The following is a 19,704-nucleotide window of genomic DNA, read 5'->3' on the forward strand; positions in this document are numbered from 1 at the left end:
AATATATTCAGCTGTCTATACAGGATAAGGTGAATATATTCAGGTATACAGCATAGCAGCACTAGTCTGGCTTACAGGTCGATGCCCTGCTCAATGATCTCCTTCTGTTGTTTGAGAACCTCAAACTGCTCTGGGTTGTCTGTCCCTGACATCTGTGTACTGTAGCTCCCGATGCCCGACGAGGCTGTGGAGTCCAGGGAGTTGATGCTTCCGTAGCGGTTGATGGTCTCTGGGGCCTTCGTCTCATTGGTCTCCTGCTCCGAGGGCTTCTCCTGACCTGGGGACGGAGGGAGAAGAACATTGAACAATCAATGGTCTGAGAGAGATGAGTAAAAACCGTAGTTGGTGTTAGGACCCCAACGCAATCAGCAATCCAGCACAGCCAGGCAAGCCAACACTAAACATTTTCAATTGAAACATACAGTACCAGTCAAAAGTTTGGATACACCTACTCATTCAAGGGTTTTTCTTTATTTTTACTATTTTCTATGTTGTAAAATAATAGTGAAGACATCCAAACTATGAAATAACACATACGGAATCATGAAGTTGTAGCGGTATTAATTAGAGAAAGGTAAAGAAGATTTTGTTCGGGCGCCAGGCAGGTATTAACCCTGCCGAAAGAAAAGAATAGTAGAACAGCGAGTACCACTACCAGACCCACACACATCAACAGAAGAGACTGCCKAGAGTGTAGCCTGTTGACCAGATAGCCAGCGGAGAGAAAAAGAATACACACCCTATAGATCACACATCACATCACAGTCCTTCCACAATTCTTGGTAACCCCACCAAACATACCTCATAACAATAATGGCAGAGCAAATAAATAGCAACTTCATACAATAACAAATGAACCCAGTCATCACACAGAGGATTTGCAATAGTTTGTATTTTCTTCCTGGGAAGGAGTGCAGAGGGTATGAATGTGTGGTGTTCATATACACACTAGTCCAGCTCCAATGAAACGTCAATGTACTTAGGAAATAGAGTCAGTTGCAGTGTAAAGCACTGGAACATAGCGTGAAGAGAAAGAGAGAAAGGGAACAAGAGAGGGCTTAGCTGTGGTCTGGAGGGTGCAGGTATCCGGTCTGACTGTCCGATGGTATGTTGGGTTGTAGTTGAACGCTTCGCAACAAATGTTGCTACTAATCCATTTGATCCATAACCATCGTGGTCCCAAATGAGAACAACCACGTCGTCGAGCGATCACACCGAGGATTGATCCAAACACTGTACAACCACATACGCTGAAGACAAACAAAAAACCTCTGCAGCATAGCACACAACAAAAACTGTCGCGCCAATCAATAGCTCCTCCCCAAAAAGCTTAACGAGCTCTCACCCCTCTTGGTTTCTTGTTGAACCTGAACACGGAGAAGAGAACAAGACAGTGCTACAGTACGTTGCTTACTTAACAGTATGCCTTACTACAGTATGCTTACTAAGGTGGAGAAAGGAATTTGCCATCCAGGGAAAGCAAGGTCTATCAATTCTTATATGTTGTCCTATTACAGTAACTAACTCATTCATAATTGGCAATTAATCAATGGCATTAATTGATAATTAAGTGCCATGGAGAAATTAAAACTAAGACAACAAACAGGACAACTTCCCTCACTAGAAGGACTGGAGTTGTGCCCCTGGGTGTGAATACATTCAGCTGTCTATACAGGATAAGGTGAATATATTCAGCTGTCTATACAGGATAAGGTGAATACATTCAGCTGTCTATACAGGATAAGGTGATATATTCAGCTGTCTATACAGGATAAGGTGAATATATTCAGCTGTCTATACAGGATAAGGTGAATACATTCAGCTGTCTATACAGGGATTAAGTGTGAATACATTCAGCTGTCTATACAGGATAAGGTGAATACATTCAGCTGTCTATTACAGGATAAGGTGAATATTTCAGCTGTCTATACAGGATAAGGTGAATATATTCAGCTGTCTATACAGGATAAGGTGAATATATTCAGCTGTTCTATACGGGATAAGGTGAATATATTCAACGCTGTTAGACGGATAGGGGTGACCCAGGCCCAGGTATTCATCGTTGCTCTGCTCCTTGGTGCTGGTGATGAAGCCCTCTTTCCCCCGAACCGTCCCTGAGATGTACCTGGCCTTCACCCCCGTCCCGATCAGCTGGGCCAGCTCCAACTGACTGATACACTTCATTATCTGTAGGACGGGGGAGGGATGTGGGGGCATACAGTCACCCATACATTCAATAAGGCTGCATTTACACACGCGTCAAAAGAGCTGATGTGATTGGTCAAAAGACTGATTGTGTAAAGCCAGCCTTAGTTAGGATTGTTTTTGCAAATATCTATTCACTAGTCTTAATTAGTTGAGAGAGAAACATATTTTTATATCGAAAATAAAGAAAAATGGAGACAAAATGAAGCAATATAGCTTACGACAGCAATACTGACAGCGATACTATAGTGGCTAATACTGATTACTAGACGTTGGCAGTATGTCCAGACCTCGTGCCAGGAGGTGCCCAGGTAGTTCCCGTCTGTGTGGGCGACGGTGATGAGAGTCTTGATGGTGTCGATGTTCTTCTGCTTCATCTCAGTGATGCCAGAGCTGGCTGTGAGCAGGGTGAACCGTGCCAGGGCCTGGATGTACGCATCCCGCTCCAGCTGTGTGTGCGTGAGAGAGAGAGAAAAAGACAGTACTGCTTTACTCTCTCCATAAAGTTTTAGATCATGCCGAGACATACAAAGACACAAACCCGTATAATCTAAATAGGTATAATAACTGGGCGGTGCAGTTTTTATTATTGTTAATAGGTGTTGTACAAATATTATCAGGTCCCACAGAAATGTTGTTTCTATGATGTATGTGAAATGTGTTGATTTCTGTTGTAAAGTGTCTGTATGTCATAAGATCAATGAGTTGAAATGTCTGTTTGTACATAATGTGGTCATGTTTATATGTTCAGCTGCCTGGCGAATGTGAATGTAAATGAGCTGTCAGCCAAATGTGGTCCAACGCATCACTTCCTATACTCTGGGATGTATGTGTTGTGGTACATTGTCCCTGCCAAAAGAAATTAAGAAATACAATACAATAATATTTGGGAAACACACCATTTGAACACATACAGTGTTAGCGTGCTAACTAGATTACCTGTATGGTGAAGATGCAGGCTATCCGGATGGCAAAGCGTATTCCCTCCAGACAGAGAAAAGCCACCTCAGTGTCGTCACAGTCCTGGAGGCCCACACTGAAGGCTGCTAGGAACGGGGTCCAGGCCAGCTTGAACATGGGTCTGACGTGCTCCAGGTGGGTGGCGCTGGTGAAGGGAGCCTGGACGTGACTGACTGCCTCCATCAGGGCCTTGGCTGTCTTAGCCATCTGCTCCATCTCTACATTATACAGCAGCCGCCTCTGCTTCTCACTGGCCACACCTGATCCAGGAACAGAGGTAAAGCCAAAACATCAACAAACAGTCTCTGCTTCTTTTTGGCTACACCTGATCCAGGATCAGATTAAAGGCTTCCTCCATTTAGCTTTTGCCTATATTTTCAGATCAGTGCATATCATAGAGGAGACGAGAGGAAGCCACTTGAACAAAAGCCTGGATGTGCCTGGATACAGTGCCTGGATACAGCCCTTAGCCGTGGTATATTTGTCATATATCACAACCCCCTGAGGTGCCTTATTGCTGTTATAAACTGGTTACCAACATAATTAGAGCAGTAAAAATAAATGTTTTGTCATACCCGTGGTATACGGTCTGATATACCACAGCTTTCAGCCAATCAGCATTCAGGGCTCTAACCACCCAGTTTATAACTGGAAATAATCCACTCATAAACTTTCCCATTGAACAACCGAGACTATATCAAACTTTTCCACAGATCAGTAATACAATCTAATCAAACTATATCTTAATCCCCTTTATATCTCTTTTATTGTGATGAGAATTCTATAATCTCCACAAAGATATCAGATAAAATGACTCTCGTCGGTTACATCTAAAGCTGAATACTTGAGAAAGATCCATTACGCCGCAAAATAGGCATTTCACGTCTTGACGTCTGAACAAAATCATATTTGACACGCTCAATTTCAGTCTGTAATGACATGGTTGTGCTGGCAGACACAGAGGGACAGAGATACGCACTGTGCTTGTTGGATTTCAGAGTAATTTCCTTGGTCTCCTTCATAGCGATCTTCTTCCCTGCGATCTCGTCGTAGATGGCAGACAGATATTCCTCCGGTAGATCCTTGCTGTCGTTGATCCCTCTGTTCATCTTGATGTATTGCTCTTTAGTCATCTTGTTCTTCACCTTTGAAAAGTAAAATATGAGATGTATTACCATAACCATACCCTGTCTCTCTGCGCCGGCCTATTTGTCTGTTTATCTGTCTGCCTGCCTGCCTGCATCTCTGCCTGTCTATTTGCCTGTATGTCTGCCTGTCTTCTGGCCTGCCTGCCTGTCTGTCTGCCTATTTGCCTGTCTGTCTGCCTGCCTGCCTGTCTGTCTGTCTGTCTCTCTCCACCTGCCTATTTGTCTGTTTATCTGTCTGCAACAGCTAGCATTGCTTTCCCTGTGTGTCTGCCATGGATAAATGTCTTCTAAATGCAGCTGAGGTGATTGTTTCTGTCAGTTCATCTTCCCAGAAACTGGCTCCGGCTGCAGTCTTACCTGTGGACTATGAAGGTCTGTTGTCAACATAATGATTGAGTAGGCAAGGACGTATGCAGTGTCTGCACTCGCAAACTCGGTTTGTCTGAAGAGAGGAGAGAGAGAAGAGGATAAACATAGAGATGAATAAAGAATTGATGCATAGACAACACAATATTTAGTAAATGCACTGACTTGATAATAGAGAGCAATCTGACTCCTGACATTCAATGTCCTTGAATGTGCTTGACATCACAAATGAAGTCTTCTTCTAAGTCTACGAATCCATAATACCCAGACTAGTACACTCCACTACACTCCACACTCACCCCTGGTTGCATTCTAGGTATCTCGCAGCGAATTTCTCCATGAGCCTGTCGATCTTCTGAGCCTCTCCCGGGAGACGGAAGCCCTCGAGGAATGTTCTGAGAGCGTAGACAAAGTCCTTGCCTTGGAAGTCCATCTGGTCCACATAGGCATACATGACCTCTTTATTGAAGCGATCATTGTCCCCCAGGAACTCACCCACCTGAGTCTGAGAGGTAGGATGTGAGAGAGAGCGAGAGAGAGAGAGACAGAGAGATAGAGAGCGAGGGTACAGAGAAAGGGAAGAGGTCGATGCAATGACATTGAGTTCAATCAATAAATATTGAGTGTTATAGAAAAACAGCTTACTCGCTTGACTCTTTAATGCATGTGCTACACATTGGAAGCCAATTAACACATATTGTCCTAACAAGCATCTCCTTTCCCTCAGAGGCACAGCCAACTGAGAGGAAAGGACTATGTTCTCTCCCAGTGCTGTCAGACTAGTCTCTCTGGCTAGCTGTTTGAGGGCCTCTTGTTCCAAAGCAGATGTTGTGAACACACTTTAATGCCGATTATCACCGAACTGAACCCCCCCGAGGCCAGCCAATCAACCGGGAGAGTGCTTCACTCGTTAAAATATAAATTGATGTGCGCTCGGTGGAGGACGTAGGAATCATCTTGGAGTGGGATGATAATGCTGGCGGTTCAGCATTAGGAGCTAAGAGCCTTGGTGTTTCTATGGGATGGATGTGTTCTGCTCTGGGCCTGCAGCTGTGTGGAGGCCGGATGAGAGAGAGAACTGTGTAAACCTAGAGTTTAATGAGCTAGAATGGGTATTCGTGTATTTACCACCCAGATCGCCTATGAGCTGTTACATTCACAACAACCACTCTACACTACTAAATCACAATGTACAGGTTAAAAGGTGAAAGGTTCAGAGAGCACAGAGCTGAATGAGGTAGAGTGGGTTTATTTGGATCCACACAAGTCAAATGAAATGCAGATAACTGAAGTAGACTGGGTAAACAGATTTAAAAAGGTTCTTTACCGAGTCCAGCCTCTCCTCCTGGTGCAGGAACTGAGCGAGGTCCTCCGGGGTGGTTCCCAGCATACCTTGCTCCTGGAGGTACTGGAAAACCCGCACAAAGTCCACTGAGAAACACAGGAAACCAGTGTTAGTCAACCATCAGGACTGCCATGTACAATGCCAATACATCCACATCGGGTAAGGACGTGATCAAATACTGTAATTGAATTCAGTTCCAATTTAGAAACACTCACCATTTGCATTACCATCCAGTCTGGTAGAACCTGTGAATATTCTGCAAGAACAGAATCCATCATATTTAAAAACATTTACAGTACATTTATTCACATGATGAACAATGGCAGAGTTAAGACCCCAAACAAACAGTGGTAATACAGCAGGATCTATAAAGAGACTACCACGTAACTACCTGTCCACAGCCAACCACCACATCTCTGGGGCTGGTCTCTCCTATGGATCCTGGATACTGAGGATCTGCTTCCGGTCTACTGTCCCACCTGCTGTGGACCACAGGACAGTCAGTCACATCTCCAGAGTCAAGCATGTTACCAAGCATCTCCAGAATCAAGCATGTTACCAAGCATCTCCAGAGTCAAGCAATGTTACCAAGCATCTCCAGTGTCAAGCACTTTACCAAGCATCTCCAAGTCAAGCATGTTACCAAGCCATCTCCAGAATTCAAAGCATGGTTAACCAAGCATCTCCAGAGTCAAGCATGTTACCAAGCAACATCTCCAGCATTCAAGCATGTTACAACATCTCACATCAAGCATATATACCAAGCATATTTCCAAGCATTCCAGCATCAAGCATTACGAAATTCACATCAGCATATTACCAAGCATATTACCAAGCATCTCCAGCGTCAGCATGATACCAGCATCTCCAGATCAGCATGTTACCAAGCATCTCCAGAGTCAAGCATTGGTTACCAAGCATCTCCAGCGTCCAAGCATGATACCAAGCATCTCCAGTGTCAAGCATGTTACCTGAAGCATCTCCAGCGTCCAATGCATGTTACAAGCATCTCCAGAGTCAAGCATATTACCAGAAGCATCTCCGCGTCAAGCAATGGTTACCAAGCATCTCCAGAGTCAAGCATATTACCAAGCATATCACCAAGCATCTCGCGTCAGATGATACCAGCATCTCAGAGTCAGGCATGTATCCAAGCATCTCCAGCGTCAAGCATGTTACCAACATCTCCAGAGTCAAGCATGTTACCAAGCATCTCCAGATCAAGCATGTTACCAAGCATCTCCAGAGTCAAGCATCTCCAAGCATCAAGCATGTTACCAAGCATCTCCAGAGTCAAGCATGTACCAAGCATCTCCAGCGTCAAGCATGTTACCAAGCATCTCCAGAGTCAAGCATGATACCAAGCATCTCCAGCGTCAAGCAATGTTACCAAGCATCTCAAGAATCAAGCATGTTACCAAGCATCTCCAGAGTCAAGCATGATACCAAGCATCTCCAGCGTCAAGCATTGTTACCAAGCATCTCCAGAGTCAAGCATCTCCAGCATCAAGCATGTTACCGAAGCATCTCCAGTGTCAAGCAGTTTACCCAAGCATCTCAGCGTCAAGCATGTTACCAAGCATCTCCAGCGTCAAGCATTTCCACAGCATCTCAGAATCAAGCATGTTACCAAGCATCTCCAGAGTCAAGCATGATACCAAGCATCCTCCAGAGTCAGAGCATGATACCAACATCTCCAGCGTGCAAGCATGTTTACGCAAGCATCTCCAGAGTCAAAGCATCTCCAGAGTCAAGCATGTTACCAAGTCATCTCCAGAGTCAGATTCAAGCAATCTCGAGTCCAAGCATGTAAGCACTCCGAGTCAAGCATGTTACCATACATCCAGAGTCAAGCATGTTACCAAGCATCTCCAGATAGCATTCAAGCATTCTCCAGAGCAAGCATCTCCAGCATCAAGCATGATTACCAAGCATCTCCAGAGTCAAGCATCTCCAGAGTCTAAGCATGTTAACTCGAGAGCGCATGTTCTCCAGAGTCAAGCATCTCCAGAGTCAGCATGTACCAAGCATCTCCAGCATCAAGCATATTACCAAGCATCTCCAGAGTCAAGCATTAACTGCTTGTTAACTACCGTTTATTTAACCAGTTTAGAAGCAGAACATGTATTAAAGTGATAAGCAAATGGAGGTGTACTCGGTATAAACCCAGGACTGAATGGAGGTGTACTCGGTATAAACCCAGGCCTGAATGGAGGTGTACTCGGTATAAACCCAGGCCTGAAGGTGGCTGTCCTCACCTTGCTGAACACACCAGTACAGCTGGGCCAGGATGTCATCCAGCAGGACGTCACTGAGAGACTCAAAGTACTGCGTGAACACGTCAGAGATGGCGTAAAGTGCGTGGTTACAGGTGGTCGTCATCCACTCTGCTTTCTGGCAGACCAAAACACCACAGAAGGGTTACAACGGTTACACCAGTGCCTCTGGGCATAATCTAGTCATTGTAGCAAGTGGTACTGGATACTAGTTGTACCCAGGGATTGGTGCTGTAAATTGTGGAACCAATGGTGTACATATGGAAATAGGCGTTGGTTACACAGGAGATAAAGCTGGGTCTTTGATGAATGGGTGTTGGGTATTTGGGATGTGGAGACTTGCCTCAGTTTGCTGCTCAGGCAGCTTCATGTTGTCAAAGATCCTGAAGACGATCCTGAACAGATCCTGCCACCAGTGTTTCTCAAAGGTGTGTCCATAGGTCTTCATCACCTCAAACATCACCGTCAGACCCCTGATACACACACACATTTACTCAACAGTACACCCTTACCATCAGTTCAGACTTAATATTCCCATCTAGAATGGCACAGGACTGAAACTCTTCTCACCTGGTCCTGACGTCCAGTTTACACCTGTTGATGATGCAGGACAGCTCAAAGAGGATGGGGAACCACCCCCTCACCCACACCCGGTCCTCTGGGGCTACATTCATATCATCACTGGTATAGTCTTTGAACGCCTGCCAGAGAGAAAACAGGATTGCTTACCACCATGCCCTGAGATGACACACCCATACACGGACATGCCGACAAACACTAACGTTTTAACGGTCTAAGCCGGTTCACTGGAGGCTTTCCCTGAAATTGCCCCACTGCCCATGCGCCCACACACGTGCACACACCTAATCCCCTCCTCTCCTCTTGTCCACCCCCACACAAACAAACATAAAGCAGACAGTGGGGCTGGAGCATATAGACAAGAGACCTTGGGGGAAAGCACTGGCAGTAAGCACCATATTTTCTAACATGGTACATTTTCATATGCAAAGCTGTCATCAAGGCAAAGGGTGGCTACTTTGAAGAATCTCAAATATAACATATATTTAGATTTGTTAAACACTTTTCTGGTTACTACATGATTCCATATGTGTTATTTCATAGTTTTGATGTCTTCACTATTATTCTACAATGTAGAAAATAGTAAAAATAAAGAAAAACCCTGGAATGAGTAGGTGTGTCCAAACTTTTGACTGGTACTGTATATATACAGTCACAGTGGTCAGGTACTATGCCACTGTGTACTCTCTGTTTAGGGCCAAATAGCATTCTAGTTTGCTCTGTTTTTGTTAATTCTTTCCAATGTGTCAAGTAATTATCTTTTTATTTTCTCATGATTTGGTTGGGTCTAATTGTGTTGCTGTCCTGGGGCTCTGTGGGGTCTGTTTGTGAACAAAGCCCCAGGACCAGCTTGCTTAAGGGACTTCTCCAGGTTTATCTCTCTGTAGGTGATGGCTTTGTTATGGAAGGTTTGGTAATCGCTTCCTTTTAGGTGGAATAATATATACACAGATATATCTCTAATTTGGGAGATGCTGTTACCCAGAGTGACTTACAATGTTTAGCTGGTAAGTCACAAGAAAAATCTGAATGTTTGGGGACCAGTCATGGTATAACATGAACAACTATGGGCAGTACCATTTGATGTTCAGCAATGACTGATTTGGGTTCAGGTCTTATTAACTATGAAACCTGGTAATAAACCCAGTCCAGTGTTTGTTTGTAACTGACCTGGGGCCTGTCAGAGACGTATTTGGCGCAGTGTCGGATGAGGCGGATGGCCTCCATGCTGGTGTCCGGGAAGGAGGCGTTGCAGGCGAACTCAGACAGACACTTGACTGCATCCTGGAAGGAGTCTATGGTGGCTGGGAAGTGCTTCTCAAATACATTCGCTGAGAGAAGAACAGAAGAAGATCAGAGGAAATGGATCAAATTGGAATCTGATGACTAAAGTTGATCTGTCAATCAGAATTACATTCCATGGCCCTGTCATCAAAAATACTAAAATAAACAACTTGACGATTAAATATTAATCTAATAGTGAAACCATCATATTGAAAATAACATATTATCAGATAGAGACACTACAGATCAGATATGAAAGATCAGTTCTTAGCCCGAGGTGTGTGTGTGTGTCTTAGTAACTCACTGGAGATGTGCCCCGTGGTCTGGAAGGCTAGCTCTACGATGCTCTCGTCCTGGTCCGAGGCAGCCAGGTGGAACACTGAGAAGATGTTCTTCCAGCCCGACCGGATGTTCCCCGCCTGTGAGTTGACCATCTGGGCTATACAGCGCACCACCATGTCCCTGATCGTTGGAGATCTGGAGGAGCAGGAGGAGGACATATGGGTTATACTGTATGTGAAAGAAAGTTGGACTATGAGGAGGATCACCAATAGTGCAGTAGCAGTCAAAGTACAAGTACCCCTGCTACAGCCCTTTATTCAGCCCTTCTCATTTGTCCCCTTTTGGATGTTGTGACATACTGGTTTCCGACGGCGACTGTTGTCATAGCAAAGAGCTGGTCTATTTTTCCGGGCGCTTTGAAGAATGAGAGAGGACCAGCCTCTGCACAAAAGTACTCTCACACACTGGCTGAGTCTAATGAACACACAGCACCACAGGGCGTCCATGGCTTTACGTGGCTCCCTGCCACTTCCTCTGAGCTGTAACACTCTTCTCACAGTAAGCCAGTGGTTGGATTTGGGACTGGTAGTTCTCCTTCACATCAATGAAAACAGCTTTTAACTCCAATTTGAATCAACTGCATCTGTGTCACAACTTCAACTCTGTTGTCTTTGATTTAGTTGCCAGAGTGCTATTCTCATGTTCAAAACCAAGAAGAGATATTATATAAAATCTCCATCTCGGGTTAGTTCTGACTAGGGATGTTGCGGTGACCGTATAACCACCACACCGTTGGTCACGAGTCATGACGGCAGTCAAATTCCACGTGACCGTTTAGTCACGGTAATTAGGCTTCTCCAAGCTCTGATGCTGCTGATGGTCTTTAGTAGCCTACAAAGCCTTCTAACTGCCTGGTACTCAGCACTCTATTGTCCCTCTAATCACTCTGACATCAATGCAAATGTCTTCGAAACAGGTGCATGATAATGGTCCATTCTAAATCCAAACAAATTTCACACATATATATTATTTAGTATATGTAATGACAAGATTAAATCAAGAATATTCTGCTGGGTGACAATATGAGCCTATCACTTGTGAATTATATATTATCACTTGTGAATTATATATTATCACTTGTGAATGATGCCCATCATAAGAAACTCCCTTTTTTTTGGCGACTTTTTCGAATCATAGTCACACACCTCATGTAGCCTAGCCCATAGGCCTGTATGTTTTGATAAGGTTTGTATCACAACTAAAGTGGTCAAATAACTTCTTAAAATTAAGCACATTAATCCACTTTACAAGGGGTTGAGAGCCTAACTGGCATACATAATAATAGATTGGGGAAGATAATTTTCACCATAAAATGCACCTTTATAATAAAAGCATTACATGCATAATCACATTTGCAGTCACTTTTGATAATGGTGTTTTCAGCTAATGGAACATTCACGCTTAAAGGCTACTGCATCTGCGCATTGCTGCCCTTATAATGTGAAGAAATAGCCTAATAGTTTATCAGCATTTTAAGCTAAATGTTCTGATCTGTTGCGTCAGCCACATTGCGTAAAAGTGTTTTTGATGCTAGTGGTTGTATTAATTAATTTGGGATATATTGCATCCCACAACTGCCCCACACTATGTTGGAAATATTTATTTCTCGCACAGAATAGGTCAACTTTTGTACAATGGGGGATAGTAGATCGACATAGGCTAGTGCTTTTGCTGTTCGTTAGGCCTACATATTTTGTTGGCTGACAAAAAGTAAATGTGGACAGTTCTTCCAATATCTTCAATATGCACTTCGGAATTGGATAAGGACGTGCGCAGTTGTGTCCCCGATGTGTCTGTCTTCACTTGTAGCCTGTGAGAAAGACCCGATCACGTGATGGGAGAAGGACACCACTGGCCACAAAAAGCATGGATTTTTTTAGGGTGCATTACGGCCACAAAGGGGATGCTGCCGTGAAACTCAAGGCTTTATCAAGTGCTTGTCAAATTGTGAATGAGAAACTAATGAAGTGTGTACAAAAAACAAAGCAGATCTCATGCCTTTCAAGCGACTTTTTTCAAATCATCATTAGTCTCATCATGCAGCCTAACAATGTATTACACATCAAAACATATAGCCCAACATTTGTAGAACAACTAAAGTTAAATTAATAACTCTAAATGAAGCATATAGGAATACCTATTTCTTTGTTAACCGCACAACACAGAATAGCCACATGTGCACACTCCCTCAAATCCTTTGGAGAAAATATTAATATTTTATTCAGCTTTGTTCAATTGTATTCTTCATACTATAAAAGAATACCATGCAAATCTTGTATGCTAAATGAACTAGTGTAGCCCACAGCCATTTGGCAGTCACATGTGTTCCCTCTCCGGCCTCTAGGTCACCAGGCGGCTCGTTAGGGTGCACACCTGTCACCAGCGTTAGGCGCATAATGACACTCACCTGGACTCCATCACCTCCTTGATTATCTGCCCTTTATATGTCACTCCTTTTTTTTGTTTCTTCCACAGTCGTCATTGTTGCTGTTTCATGTCGGTGCACTGTTTGTGTTTCTTGTTTTGTTCATTTATCTGTTTAATGTATTCACTCCCTGAACTTGCTTCCTGACTCTCAGCGGACATCGTTACAGGCATAGCCATATCAGGACAACTCAGAGTATGCTATTCTGTTCTTCTGAAATAGACTACATTTTCTTCATATCATGCTTCTTTAGACCTGTCTAAAATAATGGATTTATTATGGTGTAAGCTATATAACATGGATTTATTAGACTTTGTAAAATGTAGATGTTCCAAAGGTCTGCATCAGTGGCTTGTAGGCTGTGTGTGAAAGCCAGGAGATGCTAAATGTGTTTGTTAATTAACGGTCAATTACTGTGAGACCGCCAGTTATTTGCTTGACAATCACCAACTGACAAAGTTTCGTGACAGCCACAGCCCTAGTTCTGACTGTCTGTTTGCTCCTCCTCAGAGAGCTGGGTGACACAGAGCAGTGACTCAGCCCTTACAGAAAGACCAGATTTCACGTGGAGAATCGCATGTGTTTTTGGAACACTTCACATGTGATCACGCAAAATGAATGTGTGTTTTTCCATAAGGGAGTACAGGGAGACTGGCTGACTGCAGCGCTAAGCGAGATAGGTGCTGAAATGTGAACCGCAGAGGTAAAATACAATACCGACCTTGTGACGCCAGACTACCACAGCCAAGCGCCTAGGCAACCAGCTTGTGTGTACATGTACCACCATACACGCACCTAAGCAAGCACAACCACAAGCATATTCATGCAATTATGCTAAACACGTGCACACTCAAATCAAATGTTACTGGTCACATACACGTGTTTAACAGATGTTATTGTGGGTGTAGCGAAATGCTTGAACCTGATTGAATCACAGGAGTCGATCAGGAATAACGTTTAAGGCAACATCCTCTTTACCTGTTCTTTTTCATGATGTGCTCGAAAGGCCTCAGAAAGTCCTTCTGGAACCTGAAGTTCGCCAGCTCTCCCTTCTCTAGAAACTTCATGGACAGCTGCCGGAGAGAATCCACGGCAAAGATAGCCACGTCCTCGTTGGGGTTACAACCAACCTGAACAGAAAGAAGTTTAACATCTCTACCCCAATCACTTACTGCAGTGTAACTGCAAAACTGCAATCTTTTTTTGTAAGGGTAATGTCCTCTCCAAATCACTTTGTGTGTTCTCTGATAAACTAGACCCCAGTCAGAAACATGACTTGCAAAATAAGACATGCCGCACTTCAGAAACACAGCAGAAATCAGTGAAGTACTAAAGCCCTTAGATTAGATTCTTTAAGCCAGGTGTTGCTGAGGGCAACAAAAACATGTTCTGTTAGGGGGTACTGGAGGACTGGAGTTGGGAAACACTGATCTAGCCAACAACATGAATTGATCAATTAATGCAGAGGGGGAAAGAAACAGCTGTCCCTGACAACCAGAGTTGTGTACCCCTGCTTTAAGTAGAGAAATACATCCCAAGATGTCCACCTTGTTGAAGTGGTCTCCAATGACCTCCCAGATCCTGGACCACTGCAGTCTGATACGTCCCATGTTGTAGTAGGAGATCTCCACTATCTTCTGCAGGCTGAACATGCGGGGGTGTGTGGGCGAGGCCAGCTCATCCATAGACACAGCACATTTTACTCAGGTTATAAAACCCAGGCCTGAATGGAGGTTGTACTCGCGTATAAAAAAACCCAGGACTTGTCCCAGCAGCCTGTCCTCTCCCAGCAGCCTGCCCTCTCCCAGCAGCCTGCCCTCTCCCAGCAGCCTGTCCTCTCCCAGCAGCCCTTCATAAATAACAGCCGTCTGACATGCCCTTGCTCCCCCTCATGAAAAATTATGAAAGTTGTTTATTCTGGTAGATAGCTGCCTGCTGCCTGGTTCTTAAATACTCCAGACGTTCCATTTATAGGATTTCAATAAAAGTGATGTTTGCAGAGAGTTCCACCCACAACAAAGCAGCAAATTAGTTATAAAATATTTTTGTAAATCGAGAGCACATTCTGGGCATCCTTCAGACATATGTGAAAATACAGTAATTCCCCCCATCACACACAGCTCCATGAGGGAGGTTTGTGTGTGCAGTGAGAGGATGATCAGGGATTGTCGTGACATGGTGAAAGGCTCGTTAGTGAGAGGGAGAGGAGCAGAACAACAGCAGGAAGCAGTAGAAAAGAACTGCAGAGTCCATTTGTATAGTTTGACAAGCGCCATTCAGTGATATGGTGGTGCGGCGTGGCGGTCCTTCCTTACTTGAGCAGCCGTCTCTGGACCTCCTCCCAGGCAGTCTGACGGCTGTCGTCAGTGTACATCCGGAACAGGATCCTCAGGCCACACGCCAGACTGCTGGTCTCCTGCTTCAGCAGATTGGGCTTTGACTTCCCTTTAAAACCTGGAACAGACAGAGAGAGAGTGGTTACTGCCCGCTACAGTCACAGAGAGGCCCATCACCATAAGGGAGTACAAACAGGGGACATTGTGCCAATTGTTCAAAGAATTCCATTTGAGATTCATAACATCACTCTTCTACTTCATATCATTCTAGCAGATTCCTCGGGTGGTGCACTGCAGAGCCATAGATGGACGCTGGTATAACCGCCTCTGTTCTGGTGCAGTGACCCACCTGCCTTCCAGAGAGTGGTCCTCTGCTCGTTGTTGGCGTTGAAGGCTTTGGCGAAGCGGTGGGACTCCAGCAGACAGTCCAGCAGCTTGAACAGCTGTTCTGAGGTCAGGTAGCGGTACATTCCCTGGTCCTGGGTATCCACTAGTATGTCTGCTGCGTCCAGAGAATCTCTCTGGAGAGGACCAACACATACATACACAACCATTAAACAACCAAACACAACCAAACACATACAGAGCCTTCTCACTTCTTTGTTGTCAATAGATTCCTCCTTCCTTAACAATTTCTACAATAAGAACATATAGTAGATCAGCGTTTCCCAAACCTGGTCCTGGGGACCCCAAGGGCTGCACGTTTTGGTTTTTGCCCTAGCACGACTCAAATAATCAAAGCTTGATGATGAGTTGATGATTTGAATCAGCTGTGTAGTGCTGGGACAAACACCTAAACGTGCAGCCCTTAGGCCCAGGCCCGGGAAACGCTGAAGTAGATACATTTAACATTTTCAATGATCAGTCCATCTAGCCAAACTACTGAAAATTAATTCAGCAAGAACAAACATTTTAGCAAGAAATGTGACCTTCCCCAAAGTTCTGAACCAGTGATGCCTCTCATCCTCCACATAGGGAGTGAGCCGTTACCTGTGCAGCAGCCAGGTTCTCAGCGTCTTCCTTCCTGCTGGTCGCAGGGAAGAAGACCATGTTGTCTATGGTCTGGATCAGCTCCAACTGCACCACACACTTAATGAGCAAGGCTGAGAATAACCTCTGCTCCTGGATCTCTGTGGAACACACACACACGCACACACACACAAATAATGAGCAAGAGGTTGAAAAACACTCCAGTTGTACAAGGCGTAAAAGTGGTAAAAGTGAGAGACACACTAACTTATAGGGGTCCTGTTTCTAGGGCCATCCTCATAAATGCCTGTGCTGTACTGACTCTGCCGCCGGGTCTCCATGGCAACCCTCTCTGCGCTGTTGATGGAATGCTGGTCCTCGGAATGGGACTGGATGTCCACGGACTTCTGGGAAATTGAGTCCTGAGGGCACATGGGCAGAAGTTATTTTGTCTGCATGGTACTGGGTTATGTTGCTGTACGGTCTAATCTGGCATAAGAGATACACCAGACTGACTGGAAGACCTACAGTACAGTCAGGGTTTGAAACATACCAGCTGTCTGTCTGATATGTCCTGTGGTGTCATGGGATCTCCCTCTGCTCCTGCTGGTCTCCATGTCAACAGCCTGACAAGAGGGCAGAGAGGTACGATATGTGACAGGACAGTGCTACTCTACTTTTACACAGCATGACAGTGTTATACCATACATTACCATACACAGACAGTATGATATCACTCTGTTAACTAAACAATGGTAGAAGTGACCACGGCCATTAAATACCACCTCTCCCGTCCCTTCTTATTGGATGTTTCTTCATATGAAGTTTATACTGGGGCGGCAGGTAGCCTTGTGGTTAGAGCGTTGGACTAGTAACCGAAAGGTTGCAAGATTGAATCTCCTGAACAAGGCAGTTAACCCACTGTTCCTAGGCCGTCATTGAAAATAAGAATTTGTTCTTAACTGACTTGCCTAGTTAAATAAAGGAAAATATTTTTTTTAATAAAAAAATAAAAAAGACTGTCTCAGTGCTCTCCATGTTTACTATCACTATGGTCATCAATAACACAATCATCACAGACAATATTCCCAGATCAATCTCAGCGATATGAATAAAGCCTGCATCAGTATCTTACGCGTGTGGGATGGTGGTCTTGAAGATGTCCAGCATGCAGTTACAGGTCTTGTCCCAGGTCTCCGGAGTAAACTTCTCTCCATTCAGGATGACCACGTTCTCCAGACAGTTGGTGCCTGACCGGGCCAACTGCTCATTATCTAGGCCGAGAGGGAGAGGAGGAGTCAAGAAAAGAGAGTGGAGAGAATAAGTGAGGGAGGGAGAAAGAAGAGTCAATTAATGTTGAGAGAGAAGGAGAACAGGAGAAGAGAGGGAAGAAAGGGAGGGAAGAAAGGGAGGGGTAGGGAGGGAAGAAAGGGAGGGGTGGGGATTGAACAGAAGAGGAAATAGTTCCCTACGCTGGTTTAGCAGTCCATACGCATCTGGATCACATATACCGCTGCAACATGGGTTCCAATCTATCCTACTGCTATTTCACTACACTCTCTATCTATACTCTCTACCTCCTTCTTATCCAGTCTACCAAAAAGGAGGGGAAATATTAACCAAGAAAGAGGGATGGAGGTAAGCCCAGGACTGAATGGAGGTGTACTCGGTATAAACCCAGGCCTGAATGGAGGTGTACTCGGTATAAACCCAGGCCTGAATGGAGGTGTTGGTGTGTTGTCAGTTTGCTGGCTTGGCAGTCTCGCTCTAGCTGCCGCTGGCTATGTTGTGTGGTGTGTGTCAGTTTGCTGCTGCAGTCTCCTCTAGCATGCCCTGCTATGTTGTGTTGGTGTGTGTCAGTTTTGCTGCTGCAGTCTCCTCTAGCATGCCTGCTATGTTGTGTGGTGTGTGTCAGTTTGCTGCTGCAGTCTCCTCTAGCATGCCCTGCTATGTTGTGTGGTGTTGTCAGTTTGCTGCTGCAGTCTCCTCTAGCATGCCTGCTATGTTGTGTGGTGTGTGTCAGTTTGCTGCTGCAGTCTCCTCTAGCATGCCCTGTTATGTTTGTGTGTGTGTGCAGTTTTTGCTGCTGCAGTCTCCTCTTAGCATGCCCTGCTATGTTGTGTGGTATGTCAGTTTGCTGCTGCAGTCTCCTCTAGCATGCCTGTTATGTTGTGTGGTTGTGTCAATTTGCTGCGCATCTTTGTGACAGTACAATCCAGTGAGTGTTCCCTTTCTCCCTCTCCGGCTCTCTCCCTCTCCCCCTTCTTTCTCTGTCTCTCTCTCCCTCACACACGAATGCACATAGAGACCGACAACGTAGAGTTTCCTGCTAATTAGACCTGCCTTTAATCAAAAGTGAATGCGGAAAGAGACAAGATGATAGCTACTTGGTTATCCTCTAAAAGGACAAGATGATGACAACTGTGTTGACTCGGTAATAACAGCGGCATCCTGTCTGTTTGTGGATCCATATACAATACCCACTATCCATTCCAGACATTTCAGTTAGCTGTCACATTTAGACAGGCTGTCTAAATGAGTGGAGAGAGTGGGAGTCATCGACTGTTGGCGATACATAACACAATCTGACTCAGTCATTCTCTCTCAGGACCATTTATTTTGTTCCCCTCTGCTTTGGTGGATAATTCCATTTTGCGTCGGCGACTGACTTCTCTATTCCCTAGTAAAAGAGAGGGGTGACTCTGTTCTCAGTCCCTCGGACAGCTGTGGTCAGGACAGAGCACCGGTGTCGTATTGAGATGCGTGTCCGCCCCCCATTCAACCCTGCTCCCTCTGACATGGACTGATCAATGCCTGCCCTCTCCCAGCAGCCTGCTCTCCAGCAGCCTGCTCTCCCAGCCAGCCTGCCCACTCCCAGCAGCCTGCCACTCCCAGCAGCCCTGCCCTCTCCCGCAGCCTGTCCTCTCCCAGGCAGCCTGCCCTCTCCCAGCAGCCTGCCTCTCCAGCAGGCCTGCCCTCTCCCAGCAGCGCTGCCCTCTCCCAGCATGCCTGCCCTCTCCCAGCAGCCTGTCCTCTCCCAGCAGCCTGGGGCCGCTCTCCCAGCAGCGCTGTCCTCTCCCAGCACTGTCGCTCTCCCAGCAGCCTGTCCTCTCCCACGGCAGCCTGTCCTCTCCAGCAGCCTGCCTCTCCGCAGCAGCCTGTCCTCTCCCAGCAGCCTGTCCTCTCCAGCAGCCTGCCTCTCCCAGCAGCCTGTCCTCTCCCAGCAGCCTGTCTCTCCCAGCAGCCTGCCTCTCCCAGAGCCTGCCTTCCCAGCAGCCTGTCCTCTCCGCCAGCAGGCCTGGCCCTCAGAGGGAGGTCATACAGGCACGTGGAGGCCACACACACTACTGAGCCTCATTTTGACTTGTTTTAAGGACATTACATCAAAGTTGGATCAGCCTGTAGTGTGGTTTTCCACTTTAATTTTGTGACTCCAAATCCAGACCTCCATGGGTTGATAAATTTGATT

General features: G+C 45.4%; 3 protein-coding genes across 3 annotated transcripts; all 3 read right to left on the reverse strand.

The window, feature by feature from the left end:
* Nucleotides 1-71: 71 nt before the first annotated feature.
* Nucleotides 72-7,649, reverse strand: LOC111973514 (brefeldin A-inhibited guanine nucleotide-exchange protein 1-like). The gene is made up of 9 exons (XM_070446795.1): nt 7,601-7,649; nt 6,007-6,110; nt 4,979-5,184; nt 4,671-4,755; nt 4,145-4,310; nt 3,145-3,425; nt 2,496-2,654; nt 2,043-2,187; nt 72-277 (listed from the first exon to the last, which is right to left on the reverse strand). The coding sequence occupies exons 1-9, from the start codon at nt 7,647-7,649 to the stop codon at nt 72-74; spliced, it is 1,401 nt and encodes a 466-aa protein (XP_070302896.1).
* A 502-nt stretch (nt 7,650-8,151) lies between these two features.
* On the reverse strand, nt 8,152-14,621 carry LOC111973515 (brefeldin A-inhibited guanine nucleotide-exchange protein 1-like). Its single transcript, XM_024000902.1, has 7 exons — nt 14,478-14,621; nt 13,909-14,060; nt 10,468-10,640; nt 10,050-10,210; nt 8,871-9,001; nt 8,644-8,773; nt 8,152-8,418 (listed from the first exon to the last, which is right to left on the reverse strand). Exons 1-7 carry the CDS (start codon nt 14,613-14,615, stop codon nt 8,152-8,154), a joined length of 1,152 nt encoding a protein of 383 aa, XP_023856670.1. The 5' UTR covers nt 14,616-14,621.
* Nucleotides 14,622-15,226: 605 nt separating this feature from the next.
* On the reverse strand, nt 15,227-17,515 carry LOC111972533 (brefeldin A-inhibited guanine nucleotide-exchange protein 1). Its single transcript, XM_070446616.1, has 6 exons — nt 17,371-17,515; nt 16,789-16,861; nt 16,504-16,657; nt 16,257-16,396; nt 15,616-15,787; nt 15,227-15,384 (listed from the first exon to the last, which is right to left on the reverse strand). Exons 1-6 carry the CDS (start codon nt 17,403-17,405, stop codon nt 15,242-15,244), a joined length of 717 nt encoding a protein of 238 aa, XP_070302717.1. The 5' UTR covers nt 17,406-17,515; the 3' UTR covers nt 15,227-15,241.
* Nucleotides 17,516-19,704: the final 2,189 nt, after the last annotated feature.

This window comes from Salvelinus sp. IW2-2015, linkage group LG14, assembly GCF_002910315.2.
Source record: "Salvelinus sp. IW2-2015 linkage group LG14, ASM291031v2, whole genome shotgun sequence".
Lineage (NCBI taxonomy): Eukaryota > Metazoa > Chordata > Actinopteri > Salmoniformes > Salmonidae > Salvelinus > Salvelinus sp. IW2-2015.

What these genes read in the sequence shown, in the direction of transcription:
- LOC111973514 (XM_070446795.1), bottom strand. Translation starts at nt 7,649, where the DNA reads ATGCTTGATTCTGAGATGCTGTGGAAATGCTTGACGCTGGAGATGCTT. An exon ending in CAGACCTTCATAGTCCACAG is followed by an intron (nt 4,311 to 4,670) that starts GTAAGACTGCAG and finishes TACTTTTCAAAG; the next exon opens with GTGAAGAACAAGATGACTAA. An exon ending in TCTGAAATCCAACAAGCACA is followed by an intron (nt 3,426 to 4,144) that starts GTGCGTATCTCT and finishes TTCCTGGATCAG; the next exon opens with GTGTGGCCAGTGAGAAGCAG.
- LOC111973515 (XM_024000902.1), bottom strand. Translation starts at nt 14,615, where the DNA reads ATGGATGAGCTGGCCTCGCCCACACACCCCCGCATGTTCAGCCTGCAG. An exon ending in AAACTGGACGTCAGGACCAG is followed by an intron (nt 8,774 to 8,870) that starts GTGAGAAGAGTT and finishes TGTGTGTATCAG; the next exon opens with GGGTCTGACGGTGATGTTTG. An exon ending in TGCCTGAGCAGCAAACTGAG is followed by an intron (nt 8,419 to 8,643) that starts GCAAGTCTCCAC and finishes TTGGTCTGCCAG; the next exon opens with AAAGCAGAGTGGATGACGAC.
- LOC111972533 (XM_070446616.1), bottom strand. Translation starts at nt 17,405, where the DNA reads ATGCTGGACATCTTCAAGACCACCATCCCACACGC. An exon ending in AAGACCACCATCCCACACGC is followed by an intron (nt 16,862 to 17,370) that starts GTAAGATACTGA and finishes CCCTCTTGTCAG; the next exon opens with GCTGTTGACATGGAGACCAG. An exon ending in AGAACCTGGCTGCTGCACAG is followed by an intron (nt 15,788 to 16,256) that starts GTAACGGCTCAC and finishes GGTCCTCTCCAG; the next exon opens with AGAGATTCTCTGGACGCAGC.